General features: G+C 43.7%; 1 protein-coding gene across 1 annotated transcript; it reads right to left on the bottom strand.

The window, feature by feature from the left end:
- Window positions 1-141: 141 nt before the first annotated feature.
- Window positions 142-9,671, bottom strand: LOC118795166 (protein FAM117A-like). The gene is made up of 8 exons (XM_036553552.1): window positions 9,475-9,671; window positions 7,525-7,667; window positions 2,672-2,767; window positions 2,072-2,188; window positions 1,768-1,884; window positions 1,142-1,283; window positions 876-1,032; window positions 142-406 (listed from the first exon to the last, which is right to left on the bottom strand). The coding sequence occupies exons 1-8, from the start codon at window positions 9,590-9,592 to the stop codon at window positions 142-144; spliced, it is 1,155 nt and encodes a 384-aa protein (XP_036409445.1). The 5' UTR covers window positions 9,593-9,671.
- Between the last annotated feature and the right edge of the window lie 8,300 nt (window positions 9,672-17,971).

Below are 17,971 nucleotides of genomic sequence, written 5' to 3'. Positions count from 1 at the left end.
TCCCCCGACCGCTACCAATCTCACCAGGGAGTCCTTTGTGAAACCTCTAGGCCATATGAGTGATGAGATGGAGAGCTTGATGGCCTCTCTGCTCTGCTAGGCAAAGTCTGTAGCCTCTCGCTCTCTCTGGAGTCCTCCCGCTCACATGGCAGTGGTGGCCGAGTCCGGGAGGGGTCCCAGGTACCCGCCCACCCCCGAAGCGGCTGCCTGGCAGGGGGCTCCGCCCGGCGCCGAGCGGCCCGTGACGGGGGAGACGGACAGACTGCGGAACAGGATGTCCATGGAGGGCAGCAGGGGCTTCAGCAGGCTGACGGGGCAGAAGGCCGAGCCGCCGTGGGGAGTGAAGTTCACCTTGTTGGGATCCGGGCAGGAGGGGTGCAAGATGGGCTGGCCCTTACAGGGAGAGCTGATGGAGGAGACGGAAAAGAGAACTTGCTCAGGATTTCTCTCTCTCTCTCTCTCTCACACACAAGCCCCTGAACGATTCCTATGATGGTTACAAAAATGAAATAAATGGCTCTTTTCAAAGAGTATCCACTCATGTGATGTTATTTTTAAATACATTTGTGTGGGCATCTTAATATTCCTTTCTAAGGTGATAAAAGCATTTTGAAAACATTGACAAATCATTTCCAGAGGAAGTGAAAGGTTCCAGTAGAGGGCAGCATTCATGTAAACATCAGTGTGCTGAGAATGTGGTCGCTTTCATCTGTTCACACACACTGGTGTGAATCAGAGTCTGTGGGTGTTTGGGGTACACTTGTGCAAGTTTATAGACCAATGTGCAACGCAGCCAGACATGCAGCGAGGTGTGTGGGAGTGTCTGTGCTGTAAGTGTGGATATGTGCAGCCTGTGCGCTCGGGCTCAGACTCACAGCGCTTCCTCACAGACGCGCACTCTCTCACAGCCTTCTGGCGGCTCCCTCTGGAAGGTGTAGGTCTTGTTGGGTCGAGGGGAGGAGGACAGCAGAAGTGGAGAGGGCTCTGCGCTGCCCAGAGGGGGAGAGGGGGATGGGCACAGGGTCCCAAAATCTGCAGGATACGCCATTTATGAGAAAACGCACATGTGAGCCAGTTTATGCAACCATTTTGGCTCAGGGCAGCCCAGTAAAAATGGTTCTGTATCAGTCAGCTGACTCACCTGTTTCTCCCATGGAACAGGGAGAGGGGGAAGGGGAGAGCAGTGTGGGGTCAAGGGGAGCAGGTGAGGGGTCACTCTGGGAATCACTGCTGCATCTCTGGGGTGGCACAGGGGCTCTGTGGCCATCAGGGATGTCCAGAATCTAAAGCAGGGGGTATACGAAAAGTCACTTGCACAAAAGATTACTTGCCACATTCAAAGATTTTATTCAATGATGGAACAGTATTAGAAGAATCGCTTGAATACGGCAGCAGTGTGGTGTAGTCGTAAGGAGCAGGGCTCGTAACCAAAAGGTTGCTGGTTTGATTCCTCGCTGGGCCACTGCTGTTGTATCCTTGGGCAAGGTACTTAACCCACAATTGCCTCAGTACATATCCAGCTGTATAAATGGATAGTATGTAAAACTGTAACTTATGTAAGTCGCTCTGGATAATAGCGTGTGCTAAATGCCAGTAATGCAATGCAATGAATGGTAATATAGCGCCAGCAGGGCTGTGGCATGGCTGTGAGGAGGGAGGCGGGGTCATAACTGGAATGGGAGGAGTTATGCGAGAAGGAGGAGGGGCTGGAAAGCACATGGGCTGCAGCTGGGGCAGAGAACACACTCAGGATTGGGGTAAACTGACCTTGTGCTGTTCTTCAGGTGTCTCCTGAACAAAGACCCTCTCCAGCTCCAGGCTGAGCCCCTCCACACTGTGCCGTAGGCGGGGCGTCAGTCTGCACAGGGGCGTGAGGGGCATCGTCTGAGGGACCCACACACATTAAACACAGAATTACACGGGATCATCATATTAAACGCACAGGCAAGCTATAACTGAGTAATGTGTCTGTCATTGTGGCACTGTGAGATTGAGATTGAAACTCTGAGATTGAAAGGAGGAGGGGAGAGGGAAAGGGGGAAAAGTTTGGGTCTGTCAGTGTGTGACGTACCTGTGTGGATCCTGGGACGTATCCCCCGGGTAGAGGGTTCTGGTGGTGGTCTCTCTCATAGCCTCCCTGTACCGTATGCTTGGAGCGCTTCTGTAGGTGGTGTTTGAGTTTGGCAATCTGCAAATAGTAGAGAAGGGGAAGATGAGGAGTCAGGGATAGCTCGAACAAGGAGCAAAAAGGAGGAAGTCGCATATAGTTTGGACTTAATCAAAGAGATTTCATAGGGGGAGAGTATAAATAATACAATGGAGGTTTTCAATACAGCAAAAAAGCAGTGCAGACGAGCAAGCTCAAAGTGTTTCTGTGAAGTGAAATAATTTAGTAACCTCCTCATGAAGCTAACAGCTCTTCACTTCCTGGCAGACAGAGGGCAACCGTACATTAAGAACAAGCTGTTGCTCAGGTTTTGAAACAATATTATCTCGTTCTGTCTTCTGACTGCTATGCATGCTGAATGACCCACTAAAAAGGTCTTATAAAATACTGCACTACCATACTAGCTCTCTGTTAGCACTTTTTGAGCCCATGAAGTGGAAGCTACGAGTGGACAGAGGGAAGCCGACACGAACGGCCCCCTGGGTTTGGAGTGGAAGGACTCACCTCCTTCAGGTGCTCAGCACTGCCCCAGGACGCTGAGCGCTTGTGTCCCACGCCTCCTCTCCTGCCCCGGGACTCCTCCGACCAGGTGCTGGGTGTCTGCAGCCAGAGCAGAAACGGTGAGAATAAGGCCAATACCAACACCTTCATCTCTCCCACCCATCAGCTCAGAGCCATTCTGCAGGCAATTCACAAGTAAGCAGAAATAAAGATAGTCAGGCCATCGAAATCTAGGCCAGTCTGTGGCCAGCCCTTGTTGTCTAACTCAAACACATGACAGTCTTGAAACCGATTTTTAAAAAGATACGGGAGAGCACTGGCGGTTCAGCACTGTCCACACTTCACTCTGTGATAATGGTCCCATCGAACAGGGTACATGTGGAAAAACAGTGAAGTCTTTGTCATCAAAAAGCACTGGAGGTCTTGAGCAGACCAGGTGGTCAGACTGGAGTCTGGTCAAGACAAGAAATCACTCTGATGGAACAGGTTGATTGCAGTAGCCCACTATTTTAGAAGTTATGGCAGTGCAGTGTGGTAAAGAATGTAAACGCAGCCTCCCTCATGCCACCGAAACTTGCACTTTGAGCTGGCGCAGAGAATTCGCCTTTCACAGCAGTCAGGGCACTGAACTGCAGCTGACCACAGACACGGCACAGCATGTACTTGTATGTTACCTCTTGCGCGCACCAATTTAACAGAGGGTATTTTCTGTACGCAGACAAAGGAAAACTGCCCTCGCTTATATCAGCGAGAGGCAGGCCGCTCCTCGCACCCGCAAACCCTCGTCTACTTTCAGAGCCATCGGAGAAGAGGATGTGGCTGCACCGCCGCCTTCTGAAGCAAGCGCGCTGGGCGCCAGGCTGCAAAAAGCCCCCATGAGCTAATGTAGCAACCACGCTTTCAGATGCTTGGCCACCAAGGAGCTCTTCATTCTTCAAGACCGTCCCTTTGGCTCATGACAAAAACTGTTCCAAATGTGAACAAACTCCTGGTCTCCTGTCCTGCCATGTTAGGTGCAAGTGTAATTATGTACAGTGTCCATACAGGGGAGCACCGTTTTCCTCCCTATCCTCGGCAAAGCGTATCGGCTCCAAGGCTAAATAAATAAGTGCAGGACACACAAATACCGCACATTCACGCGGAACCTCTGGTTTAGAGTTACCTTAGGTCATGCGACTGGGGCTATAAAAAGCCCTACCTACTGCATTACAACATATGGGGAGTCAAGTGAGCTCAGTCTGAGCACATCAGAAAACGATGGCTCTAATATTTCATTCAACTCGATTCTGTGTAAGAGGGCTGGGGAGAGAGGGATGTCTGTACTGTAGAGGGGATGCCTGTATTAGGCTGACATCAAGAAGTACTTTATACTGCGTTTTTAAGCACAGTGCTTTCTGTTATGTACTTCTCAAAGGAATATATGCTAACAACAGGTAGCTTTACTCTGCCAGTCCTCTAATGATGCATGTGTCACCACTTACTTATGCTGAACTTTTACTTTACATCATTGGAGGAAGTCATATGACTCACAGGCATGACTTCCTTCATGAAATCAACACCAGTAACTACAGAATCTTTAAGGCCTTTCCAATCCACTTGTTCAGTGAATTTCCTAACAATGTCACCACGTATCCACCAGGCATAACTCATACAATGTATAATTTATACTGTAGCTGACAACTGAATTTTCCAAAGAGACAGAAAGCAACAACCAAACCTGATTCCAATGTCCTCTCTGCTAAACTCTCCCATGGAGAAGAGAGCTCAAGTAAATTTAATAATACAAATAATACAAATGTGATGAACCAGCTGAAGGTAAGTCAGCCCACTAAGCGTTTCACATGCTTGAAAAAAAAAAATCACTGAAGGAAAAAAAGTCCTTCACCTGTACTGTACACAGAGAAGGCAAACCATAGCACAACTGTCAATGAGTAATCACAGCAGCATTCTCAGAAATTAGGCTAACAATCCAAAATCCAATCCTTGGTGTAATGCTTGATAGCAAACTGTCCTTCTCCTCTCAGGTGACAGTAGTGAGTCTGGCTTGCAGATTCCTCCTCTGCAACATCTGAAGGAAATGCCCCTCTCTCACTACGTATTCTACACAGCTCCTAGTTCAGGCCCTGGTCCTCTCGTGCCTGGACTACTGCAACTCCCTCTTTGCTTGCCTTCCTGCCTGCGCAATCAAACCTCTACAACTAATCCAAAATGCAGCTGCACAATCTCCGTAAACGTAGTCAAGTTACTCCCCTCCCCATCTCACGTCACTGGCTATCGCTCTCATCAAATTCAAAACCTTGGTGCTGGCATACAGGTCAGTGAATGGGACGGCCCCTCTTACCTACAACCCCTCTTCAAACCCTATGTTCCCTCAAGATCGCTGCGCTCTGCATCTACAGGGTAACTGACTGTCCCGACCCGGCGGGAACCTCTTCTCAGACACGATCCCTGTCTGTACTGGTCCCTTAGTGGTGGAATGAACTCCCCACGGGGGTTAGGACAGCGGAATCACTGGCCATCTTCCGACACAGACTGAAGACCCACCTCTTCAGACTGCATCTAGGTTCCACTTCTATCCTCACCCCCTAACTCCTGCTAGTTCTTGCATTTGATGTTAAATTTACATGTAGTATTTCGCTGTATTATGAATTTGTGTTCTAGGGACTGCTGTATCGTAGTATACTTGGCTTTTGTCAGAATGCACAAGTTAACTTGTGGTAGGGCTTGAATAGCGTTATGCTCACACTCACTGGTCTGGGAGTGTTGTTAGCCTGGTCTGACAGCATTGCTCATTTAAATTGAATGGATACACTTACATTCCATTGTGATGGAAGTTCCTCCAGATAAGATTATCTGCTAAATTCATGTAATGTAATTTAATGTAAAAGGCTCAGTTAACACGCATTACACTTTAATAAAATATTTTACATTGTAGATGTGACCTTCCACCAGTTTACCAACTAAATTTAACTTCGCTATAGTCTATAGCAGGCCACTTCTGAAAAGTTTGACCCAAACAGACCTATCCATGCACATCCACTCAACTGTGTAACTTACTTAACATAATCTCTGCCATGTAGAGCAAATATGTGATACTATGGTGTGATTTTAATGGGGTTTCAACATTATCCAACAGTGCTGCCAAGAAGAACAGATAACAGTATCTGCACCATGCTTACTCATGCATGCACTACAGAAAACTGAACTACTTCTTATTCTATCACATTTTCTGTAGATAACTTTTCCTACAGTTTTTAGCAACACTTAAGAAACCTGCCCAATACTTCAGTTCATAAGTAATTGTGCTGCTTGTGCTTTTTGTGTCACTACCTAAAATATTTGAGATGTGTATATTTGAGGTATGAAATCATAAAATTGTAACTAAAACATTTGAACTGACCACCATGGACAGAACTTTGGGAATGCGAACATTCTAAGGCATGCAGCTGACATCACAATGGGCCTGCTACAGTGACCACTGATACACACGGTCTCTCAAGCAAACCTTGTAACGACTAGGCCTGGCTATTACCTTTTCAAGCCAACTTGAACTGTCTTTTCTAGTTTTAAATATTACATATTTATAGCATTATAACATAATTACAGACATTAACAGCTAACTACGTTAACTTTTCTACATCTAGACATGAATCAACAAATTCGTATTTCCACAGTTTGTTGAGACTTGTATCATTTTGCACTGAGTTGTCAAAGACAAACGCAGCTCTAATTTTCATTCTCAGCTTCAAAAGCCATACTTTCCTCCTGGCTCCTTCTCCCCCTTTTTACAATAATGTCAATACTAATTACCAATAGGTTTCTTAGAAATCAACTTCACTATACAACTTCCTAAAGCACTGTGAGAGATCTAACAGATTTTAAAAGAGGTCAAATAGTTGGTGCCCGAATTGCAGGTACTTTGCAGGTCATTCACAGAGATGGCAAAATAATTTAATGTGTCAAGGGGAACAGTGTCGAAAATCATGACAGCATCAGCTATGCCAGGAAAAACTGCATTAGAAAAGAGGAACAGCAGTCACAAGTGGAAGCGCACTCACAGGGATTGACAAATATTTAACGGATAGACTTAAATAGCTTTGACCCAGTCCCGGCATAAACTGTATACTGTGAGCTTTACAAAGCTGATATGTATAGTAGGGCTGCCACTGGGAAACGGCTTGTAACTGAGGGAAATGCATAACCTGGTGGAATGAGCACAACACCTGGACTTCTGAGTAGCAGAATAAAGTAATACAGTCTGATAAGCAAACTTTCACTCCTTCCTACATTTGGATGTGGTTATGCTTGGAGAAACCCAAAGGAAGCTTTCAGCCTACACTACCTATTCCCAACTGATAAATATGCTGGTGGATCTATTATGGTATGGGCAGCCATGTCATCACTGGGTCCAATTATTACTCCGTAGAATTACGGCCAAGCCAAATACAATACAAAGCCATTTTAGGCAATCGGGTGTAACATTGCTTCCTCAAAATCTTTCCATTTTCCAAGGTGAACATGGGGTGTAGATTAGATTTCCTCCTCCTTCATCTCTCAATTAACTGGAGGCATTTCCATCTTAAAGGGGCCCATATCCACAGTTCAAAAAGTTCAAAACTTGTACAACAGCATTCCAAGAACTACTGAAGGTGTTCTGAAGTCAAAAGGGCAACCCAGCTCTTTATCATTTATTACTCGTATATTGTTTGGTGCTTCCATAATTTTGTCTACCCACTAAATATATATTTTGGGTGCATGCACGCGTGTTTGGATGTCAGATAATGGATGCTGTGGGCAGGAGGATGCAGTCCAGCCCAGTGCAGATGAGAGCTTGTGCTGCCGGCCCCCTGGCTCACCTGAGTGGCCTTGTCGTTCACACAGGAGATCCCCTGATCTGGCTCCTTGGGCCACTGGCCCTGCAGGTAGGGCCCCACCATGTTGTCCAGAGACAAAGTGCGGCGTATGCTCGGCTTTGGCGGGCGCGATTTGGTCTTCTCAGCTGATGAAGGCACATGGAAAAAGAAGAAAAGAAAAAAAAAACCATCAAAAACAACAAATTCTGAATGCAATTTGTGCAAGTATGGAAATTTACAAGTTAAATTATATTTTTGATCATACTTATGTGTTAATCATTTTAAGAATACCTCAAGTGTGAAATCACCCAGTTACCTGGTGAAGGGCACAGTGCAAACCCATTACAAGTTAACCAGCGCTCTGCGCTCTGATCCCAAGCTGGCAAGCAAGCCATTCCAATCTGCTCTTTGCAGGGCAGTATACAGCAGCTTAGTGTGTACTTTGGGGATAAAAGGGCAATTGCATGAAAGCCAAGGTGAGCATGTCATGAAATTGTCTATCACAGCACTGCCCTTTGAATTAGGTCTTGGAGTTCTCTCAGACCGTTTCTGGATACTGTGCTGCAACAGGTGATGGGACTCAAGCCAGTTGACACACACAAGATTCCTCATGTTACGACCACTAGATATCTGGGAATTGGTTCAAATTAAGAGCACAGACATTGGAGGAATTGGGAAAGAAACCCTCATGAGCCTGGGTGGATACATTTTTTTCCCCTCTCCACATGCCCTGCCCTAGACCCCTCGCTTAAGGGGACATGCCTATCTAGGTGAGCGTTGGCAGTTGAATAATCCCCAGCAGGTGCAAGCAGTCCAACAGTGAGCAGAGCCGTCCAGAAACAAGTTACAACACAGGCTGCCATTCAGCTCTGTCTCTGCCCCCACCCCCCCAACACACAGACGTGGTATAAAAATAAGCACACTGCTGACTGAACTAGTTATCGTGAAACAGCCTAAGCAGATGTAAATTTACAGGGTGACACTATCAAAGCCCCTTTAAACAAGGACCCACTGCGCTGGTGGGTCTAACATGATAAAGCCATACAAAGTACATGTGGGTTAACTACAGTCTGATGGGTCTTTAGTGTGAGAGACAGAGGTTTTCAAGCAAGCAAAGCAGAACCTATGAAAAACATTCTGTATATTTATATATACAGGTACATATTTATATAGAAAGGTTTTTTAGGTTTACACCAAAACAAGGTAAACTCAAGACATGAGTTTTGACAGCATTTGATCTAATGTCACAAGTGTTTGAAATGGTTCACTTTTCCAGATGAGCTGTGATAGAGTCCTCTGGCTCTTCTTGTCCTGTAATTATTACACACAACCCCATTCCTCTAAGACAGGGCACAAAGGTGCAACATGTACGGCATTCCAGAAGTTGTTGCACGCTACAACTTTCTCCTTTGAACATTAAGCCTTAATCGTGTTTCATGTTAGTTTATAATACTGGCGTTCAGTGTAAAATATAACTGATAGAATGTGGTTTAAGGAGTTACAAATACAGAAAACACCCGGAATTATGTCAACAAAATATCTGTACAGTTGCAGCCAGTCAATAAGGCTGATCAAAATACCAACTTTGTAGTCTCTAACTCTCGCACACAGACACACACACACACACACACACACACACACACACGCCAGGGGTAGGGGGAGCTAGCTCATGGCGAACATTCCTCTCGTTGAATACCTCTGGAAGTCGTTTGTCGTTGCCAAGCTCGCTGAAACGTAAACCCCACACTCTGACCTTGCAAATGCATCGTAAGGACTTGGCATAAGTACGGTCTGGCCGTAATAAAGAGTTTTTGTCATCTGATGGATACTGTATCGAAGTTTTATTCGAACAAGTAAACTATGCCAAGACCATGCAACTCACCACACTCTTTCCCAGTAATAATGCGTACTTTATATGGCGTTTGATGTGCATATCCACACTGGCATATTTACCTGTCTTGGCATCTCTGAGGCGCGTCTGGGCTTTGTTGTGTAGCTGGAATGGCACTGTGGCTTTGAGAGGCTGTACACCCGAGGTGCCCCCCCGCACCACCGCACTTCTGCAAGACATCCTCAGTGGAGGCGGATGAAAACCGACCACACTTTGGAACCTCAGATATTCTGTTTACCTTACGTTTTAAATATATGGTGCAAATTTTCACTTGATTGGCTATAATTCGGTGTATAAACTTCAGAGGTACATTATCCTCGCCGGATATGATCGACAGCCAGCAAAAAGCAAACGTTACAATCAGCCAGCTAACTCGACTAGCTTGCTAATTTCTTTTGTGATGATATGGACACTTTCCTGATATTTCTCCGAACTAGTTATCAGCCTGACTTCTCAAAAATGGCTATCCGCTGCGCGCTCTTCATCTCGCAGCCTGTTTGAAAGCGAAGCGATTTGATTTATTAAAACTTTCTAGTTATTATGTTCCAACTTCGCAAACTCCTCCGTCGTCAGGGTTTCCACTTGCCACTTTTCCCTGCAAAACTGACAACACCAACACGCTCGTGGCCCTTTAGCGACACGGGGCGGATCCAACGCCAAACCGGCGATATTATTGGCTGCTGAAAAGTTCTACTTTAACTCTATTGGCAAAGAAAGTATCGATCTCGAAGCGACCGCCCACAAAAGCTGTGTTTACGCCTACTATATTTAATATTCATAACGTCTTTCTTCGAGTGAGTGTGTTTTTCCTGGGAAGTTTTTAGCTCCATCTATTGCTAATGTGTTTAACAGTCAGAGTAAATGTGTTTATGTTTTTATTCCACGGACCAAATGTTTTCATAAACGTTTGACGTTTACATAAAGTATGTTCATCTGTGTCGAAATAAAATTGGCACATTTTCACTAACAAACACATTACACAAGTGAATCGGGATTTAATTGAACAACTGTGTTAAACATAATAAAACGAGCAGTAGGTTTAGCTCTAATTAAAATTCGGCTTGAGCCATTTAAAAAGAAGATCATGGAGGGCTTGGTGGAACCTCATCGAAAGGTGGAATTTCCATAGACCGTGTTATGCACGTCAGATTTTTGTAATTGCTGTATTTGTTTGCCGTTTAGGGGCCAATACACACATCTCAACTAAGTCCTAAGGAAATTCCCTCAATTCCATCTTCTAAAGGGATCAAATAAATAAATAACCATAAATAATAAACAAACAGCTTAGCCGTAAAAGTCTGCTGGAGAGCTCAGGTAACACAATCCTCCCACGTGGTGGAGGCAGGATTTGAACCAGTACTATCCATATTGGCTGCAGCGAGTCTATACGTATAGTGATGTGCACTACGTGAACGAACGACTCTTTTGAACGAATCTTTGAGGTGTAGGTACTGAGTGTACTGAAACGCTAGTCTAAAAGATTCGTTCCTTCCTCTTTGCAAACATGCTCGCTGATAAACTGGCATAGCAGCTATAACTCTCCCTCCGGTGGATATTAACTATGCGGTCTGTCCATGAAGCAGCCTATCACAAAACTGTATCAGCAGTACGTTCATGACGACAACTAGCCAATGGCTGAAATGCTAAAACACTCGAAGCACCTCCCACTGGCCATCAGTGACTATGCTGCTGACCATGGTGACTACAGCATGTGACTGACTCTAGAAGACTCGAAACTCCCCCCCCCCTGTGTACTATGTATTGAATGACCTGATGTACTGTTGGCAAGTTCTCAGTACAACGGTTCGTTCAGACTCAAAAGATCTACGAAGACTCTAAACTCCCCCTACTGACCTGAATCACGCCAAGTTTATGCACACTGAAATATGTATCAAGTATAGCACAGTCAGCATGGCCATTCATGGTCATGGTCCAACAAAGCAAATCTGTTTGTCAAAGGAATCTTCTGCTTTACCTAGAGTAGTCAATTCTTAGTCGTTTTTCTGAATATTCTGGTTTAAATACATATAGTGGAATGTTGTATCAATTGCTTACTTGGGGAATCACAGTTTCAGTTAAGGGGAAAGCAGCACAGAGTGAGCACCAGGACTTCGAAAGCCCTGTATTACTCATCCAAAATGCCCTGGAACCATCAGACCAATTTAGAGGTATGTGTGACTTAGACATATGTGTACCTGTCCTCTCTCTCAAAGGATACACACTCAGCACTCATCCAGATTGTGGGTTGGGTAAATGTCAAGAAACTTTGCATCTGCTGAATTTATTAAAACTGTCACCAGGGGGCAGTCTATTCAAGAAAATACACAAGCATCTTCATTTGAAGCACATCTCTTTCTGAATGTGGGTCAAGTTTGTACTTTAATTGCAGGCACAGAGTGGGATCTCTGTAAATGATGTGCAGTTGTGTGATTGTGGATTCTATGAAACTGAAGATGCTTTCTGCATTTCTCACGTTCATCAATGACAGCCTTTGTGACCTGTGCCCTGGCAGACCCGCATCACCCTTCCTGTGTCTACCTTTATATATGTCTCAGCCAATGCTTTACTTTGATTTGACATGCCACCTGTCATCTGAAGTCAGTAAAGGTGGCAACTATTAGGGGTCATCGTGAAAGAATAACATCAGCAGGCATTGTAGTGAAATATGGAACACGATATCTTATCATCTGCCATCAAGTTAATTTCCAATAAACCTTACACATCAACTGGAAATGTTTTGCTTGATTGAAATCAGAGGACATCAAATAATATCATGCGCCAAGTCTACAAAATGGGCTATTGGCCAAGTTACATTGAGGAAGTAGCTCCTTGAGGGAGAGAGGTGGTACAGGCAGTAGTCCATCTCATACCTGCTACTGAGTCTTATATTGTGGAAGTGCAATGAGATGTTGGAGCAACACTCTGAACAGACCTGGACAGGAAATAAATGCCCACTTTATTTTAGTGTTTGACAGGAAATAAACAACTATTTTATTTGTACCATAACACATAAACATTGGTTCTCATGGTTTCCATCAGATATTAGTTTAAGTAAGAGTGTCCTTTGAGATGAGATGTTTGATGTGAAAGCTTTCATAATGTGTGACTGAAGATTTGAAGAAAATATTATTTTCATTGTCTAGTGTATATTGTGTTTGTTTTTCTTTGGTGTTAATATTTTAAATATTTGAAATTGTCATTAGTGCATGCAAAGTAAGTTTTGCATTCACAATGTTCACCACTGTAACTGAGAACCAATTACTGTCATCTTTTGTCCAGCATTTACTTAGAAAGGGGTTGATGATAAAAATAAAGAGCAAAGACTCCAATGAATTTACCAGGACTTTAGATAAGCTAAGTGACTAAAACCATGGTTAAACTGAATCTTGTTCACTAGGAAATTACACATACCCTGGGGTCCAATGGAATCTGAGACTGATAGCAAACCACACCTCGGACACACGTCAATTTGCTATTTATCGGTAATTCTGGGAAATTATTTTCATATTATTATCTCAATGGTACACAGATTACGGGTCAACATGCCCAAGGTAACAAGGACACTTCAACTCACTGATCAATTCTGTTCTCAAAGCATCAGATAGGGCAGTGAGAGGGTATCCTGTGTATCTGCCTCTTGGAATGCAGACAGGACCTTCAGAAGCAGTTCAGTATGACTTTATGATCTATGCAAGACGATAAGGAGTGACGCCAAGAAGAATAAACACATAAGCTACTCTTGCTGTTGTTCATTCTTGTTGTGTTGAGCTGACAGTTCAAAACCCCCTCAAAGTCTTCAGTGAACTTAGTACAGGAACTATTCCACTGAACCAACAATAGATACTGCCAATCAAAAAAAATATTTTCACATAAAAATGACCAGCACTCAACTGCATGGAGGGAGTGATAAGAAAATAATGACTGAAGAGAGCTGAATGTGTCTTTCTCCAGTCACCTGTGACCTAGATTTGCTAAAGCTGGTGAGGGCTACTCCTTGCAGGATGCCAATTCAATCCTGCAATATTTCAGTGCTAAACAGCAAAGGTAGCTTTTCTCCTGGAGGGTGTTCTGTTCCTTTGAATACTGGGTTACAGTTTATTCTTGAGCCAATGATTGTTCTAATGTTTCATCTACATGTCATCTCAAAGAGTCAATGTCCTAGCTATGCTCCAAGCTGGAAGGGAAAACAAAAATGTTAATGCTAGCTAGCTAGTTAACTTCATGTGCTTTGTGTAGAATGAATATTGGTAAATACCATGATTTTACTCTTAGGAATTGAGTAAACCTCAATCAGCTGAGGTTGTCTTTAAAATGGAAAAGGTGATTTTATGAGTGCCTTTCGCATAATGTAGAAGATTCCGAATACAAACATTACAAAAGGCTGAAGCATGCAATCTACAGTCCATGTGTACAGTAGATCTTTCTGTAAACACACACAGGCCCAGCCAAAAAGCAAACATAGTATGAACAGGGCATGCACACACCACTTTGCATGGGCAGTAAATATTTGGGTAGTAAATCCCCAAGGCACACGGCCTCTCCAGCTTCAGTGAGTAGAAGGTGTCTCATGCCCCTTCAGTTCATGGGTGATTCCCGTGGCAATGATGTTCATCCAGGTAGCTGTTCACCTCGCTGTCCTCTATGGGGGAGTCATGGCCACAGCTGTCATTACGCATGGCCTCTATGTAGCGCCGTACTGCCTCCTGGAGCAGTACATAGCCCAGACTGCCACCCATGTAGCCTGACTCCAGGGACCTGCGGAAGCGGCGGGCCAGGCAGACTGGCCGACCCAGCTGTAAGCAGGACAGCAGCAGCCGCAGGTTCTTTCCAACCACAACCGTGTTGTCAGCAGCCCTGACGATCCAGTTGGCCTGCTGCAGGGACCTGAGGAAGACAGAGCCATGGGTTTGTCACCTAACATGGCCTCTTTTTGTCACACACGGACAGGCATTTCATTACTATGTGTTACCATTGGTGTTTTGTGACACTGAGCGAGCCCGAAAATCATCCACCATCGCACCAACAACCAACCCATGACATATGACATGCATTAGCCACTCACTTTTCACTCTTGTTATGGTGTCTTCCTTGTGCTTGTTTCTTTACTGTACATACACTTTTATGTATACGCCAACTACTTTATTTTAACATATTACTAATGTAATAAAAAAGGCAAGTATGTGTGCCCAGGACAGACACACAACAGATCACTGTACTGCATTAAGTAACTCCTTCTTTGAGAGACTGGTGAATTGGCATGTTCTTGGATTCATATAGCCTTACCAGTCATGCAACAAGATGAGGACAGGCACAGTTTTGCGGCACAAGTTGTCCCGCCCTTTTGAGGTTTTGAAAGCAACCACTGTTCTGGGGACACCTGGGTTGGGGCCAGAGCTGAAGATGAGTAACGTGTCACAGTTGCGCCCCTCGAGGCTGCGTATGAGGACGCCTCTGGACCACTGCGTCTCAGGGGAGGTCAGAATCCAGCAGAGGAGCCATCTTGAGGGAGGGGCACTCGGAACAGTCACTTGGGGTGGTGAGGAGAGCGATGGGGTGATCTCTGATGGCCAGTGAGAGTAGGGAAGAGGGAGAGACCTATCAATCACTACCTCAGGCAGTTAAAATACTCTTACGTGTACAGTTAGACACATTGGGCTGTCTAGAAACAGCAGGTACTTACCTGTGGGAGCACTGCACCATGTGGGTAGATGTTGACACCACGGAGCAACATGTAGCTTTCTGAAGTGACAAACAGCCATAAAGGAGATGCCGAAGCCCACCAGAAAGCCGCAGCAGAACACCACATTCGAGACCCAGGGACGTTCAGCCATCTTCACCTGCACACAACAGGCCTGAAAGTTACCACCATGACTCTCAACAACACGTGCCCACATAAAATGTACCACAGTTCTTTTGTTTTGGTGGGCATCTCGCAATGAGCATGAAGCTTGACAGGAATCTCAGTAGCCTGTGTGACCACTCTGTGGATAATGTGCATGCATGTCCTTAAAACTAACACAAACACACACACACACTCTCTCTCTCATACACACACACACACACACACACATATATATACAGTATATATCAAACCCTATACATAAAGTGCATGCAGACTTGCACTTACCACAGATGGACACATGCATAATTCATATTCCAAATCCCACAAAGTATATTTTGGAAAGAATATTTCCAAACAAAAGAAAAAAAATGCATGGATGGTTTGTATTACAGCAGAGTTTAAAAGAGGAAAATGAGTGGAACCAGAATGTGAGAGTATATAGTGGAAGTCTGATAGGAGACAGAGGAAATGTATTTATACTGGATATCATAAATGAGACATTATATATAAAATTTGGTAACAAAAGATTTGCTTTCAAAATAAATCACAATACTGCCCTACCTCGAACTATAAGGAATTCAAGAGTTCAGGCCACTACAGGTCAATCATGCCATTACTGGGGTTGTGTAAATATCTATGACCAAATTTTGCGATTTTGTTCATTCAAGTGTCAAAAGTATAATTCTGGGGAATTATAGACAGAAATAAAGATGCATACAAGTGCTGGACCCTGTGACTATGTGTAGGTCAACAATATAGACAAATCACTTTACAAAGCTGTAACACCTGAAAATTCAACAACAGCCAGTAGCCGATGCAGGTCCTAGCAGTGACACATTTCAGTACACACAACTAAACTCTAACTACACCACACCAATTCTGTAATGAAATAAGATACACAAGCACTAATAGATGTGTTAAGGAAAGATGTGTTGTTTGAAGACACTTCCAAAGAACATGTGATGTTTGATTACCTTTGGGTAGTACACTCAGAATAAGATCTGTTGGAACTTGTACACAGGTCATACAGGGTTAGGGTTATGGAGCCAATGCTTTTTTCTCTGTTTGTAAATTATACACCCACAGTACATACATTAGAAATGCACCCCTACATGCTGGCAATGCTCTGTTAGTGAATACGACAGTGGGAATGACATAATATTGATGTCTGATTCTCTTGATTTGCTTGAGTGCAGGAATAGTTTATTTGTTACAAAAAAGGTATTTCTGTGCAAGTGGATCAACCTGTTTTTTTTGTCACTCACACAGTTTATTCAGTTGGTCCTTGGAAAATGTGTGCATTTAAATCCCAAGAATACATGAAGAGGTTAGAATAAAAGCTTTTGCCTCAAGCACCCTATGTCCAGAATAATTTATGAATCTATGTATTCGTTTAAAAAACTCCAGGTTTTTATTCTGCAGTATGACTGACATGATGTGACAGACGTGTGTAATGATTGTGATTATTGTTTGTGTCTATATATGCTCCCTGCCTTTTCCCCAGGACTCTGCAGTGCGACTTTCTCTGGCATCTTTATCTTGAAATGGAAATACTAAAAAATGAAATAATTAATTCTTGTTTGGATTTTTTCTTCTGCGTAATTACTAACAAAACAATACCAAGTAGAAAAAGAGCACCAGTGGAGGCTGTGTACTTTTTAGAAGATAAGGATACTAATGCCACAAGTACATTACTCAGAGTAGGTAGGATATTTTATTTATAATAAGAATCAAGCCCATGATGTCCTTTTTTTCTCTCAGCAACACATACACCAATTAGCCCAGGACATGAACACAATGCAGACATAGACTTTTGACTTATGTACCCTTCACATAATTCAGAACTGTGCAACAACCAATAAATATTTAGAGAAGACTAATTTAAAATAGCTAAACCAGCATACTAGATTAGATCTGTGATAAGACAGATACGCAAATGGTCTCATTGACACAGGTTTAAAATTTGGAGTATGTTGTCCCAAAAGTCATCTTGCCACGTCTGTGCAGGTGACGTACTGCAAGGGTCTTCTGCTTTGATCCATATAGTCGCTGCAAGTGAATGACCTCTTCAGTAGCGAATAAAAACTTAAATTTTGCGTGCGTGCCACTCTTTCAATGACTTTTTCAATGACTCTGATAATGATAATTATGAAAGGGTCAGTCACATCGATGGACATTTTAGGAGCAACAATTCCAATACAAATCATCCTTAAGCTGCATTTATTTAATCAAAAAAGTCATCAGAGGTCAAAGAGAATGACAGCACGATGAGTATTTAACATCTCAGATGAGGTTTGAACGTAAAACCACCAGTGCGCCCGACATGCTAGAATTGATAAACAAACTTTAGCTAGGGTGTATATTTCTGGGTTGAATAACATGAGTCATATGTGTAAAAACAAGACGGTGCATGTAATGTAAATAACGAACATGAACACGTTTTGGATGCTGGCGACAGTTATCGTGATATTGTCAAAAGCACGCCGAAAGGAACGTTGACGTCATCGTGAGCTATATAATTATTAACGCACTCATTGCGTAAATTAAGACATATTATCATCTCAAATCAGTACTTCCAATAAAGTTTGTGATATGCATCTGCAGAAGAGCAAAACATCTCCTACCTGAGTAATGTTCTCAGTCCCTCAAGACACATTCACCGGTTGAACAACTGTCACACCCAAATAATTTATAGTAACCATTACAATACGCTTGGG

This window comes from Megalops cyprinoides, chromosome 19, assembly GCF_013368585.1.
Source record: "Megalops cyprinoides isolate fMegCyp1 chromosome 19, fMegCyp1.pri, whole genome shotgun sequence".
In the NCBI taxonomy this organism is placed as follows: domain Eukaryota; kingdom Metazoa; phylum Chordata; class Actinopteri; order Elopiformes; family Megalopidae; genus Megalops; species Megalops cyprinoides.
The sequence above is the reverse complement of the archived record's forward strand: the minus strand, read 5'-3'. Positions and strand labels throughout refer to the sequence as shown.

Excerpts from the sequence above, each read along its gene's own strand:
- LOC118795166 (XM_036553552.1), bottom strand. The coding sequence starts at position 9,592 with ATGTCTTGCAGAAGTGCGGTGGTGCGGGGGGGCACCTCGGGTGTACAG. Across the intron at positions 7,668-9,474 it reads CCTCAGAGATGCCAAGACAG|CTGAGAAGACCAAATCGCGC; the intron begins GTAAATATGCCA and ends TGCCTTCATCAG. Across the intron at positions 1,284-1,767 it reads CACCTGAAGAACAGCACAAG|ATTCTGGACATCCCTGATGG; the intron begins GTCAGTTTACCC and ends CCCCTGCTTTAG.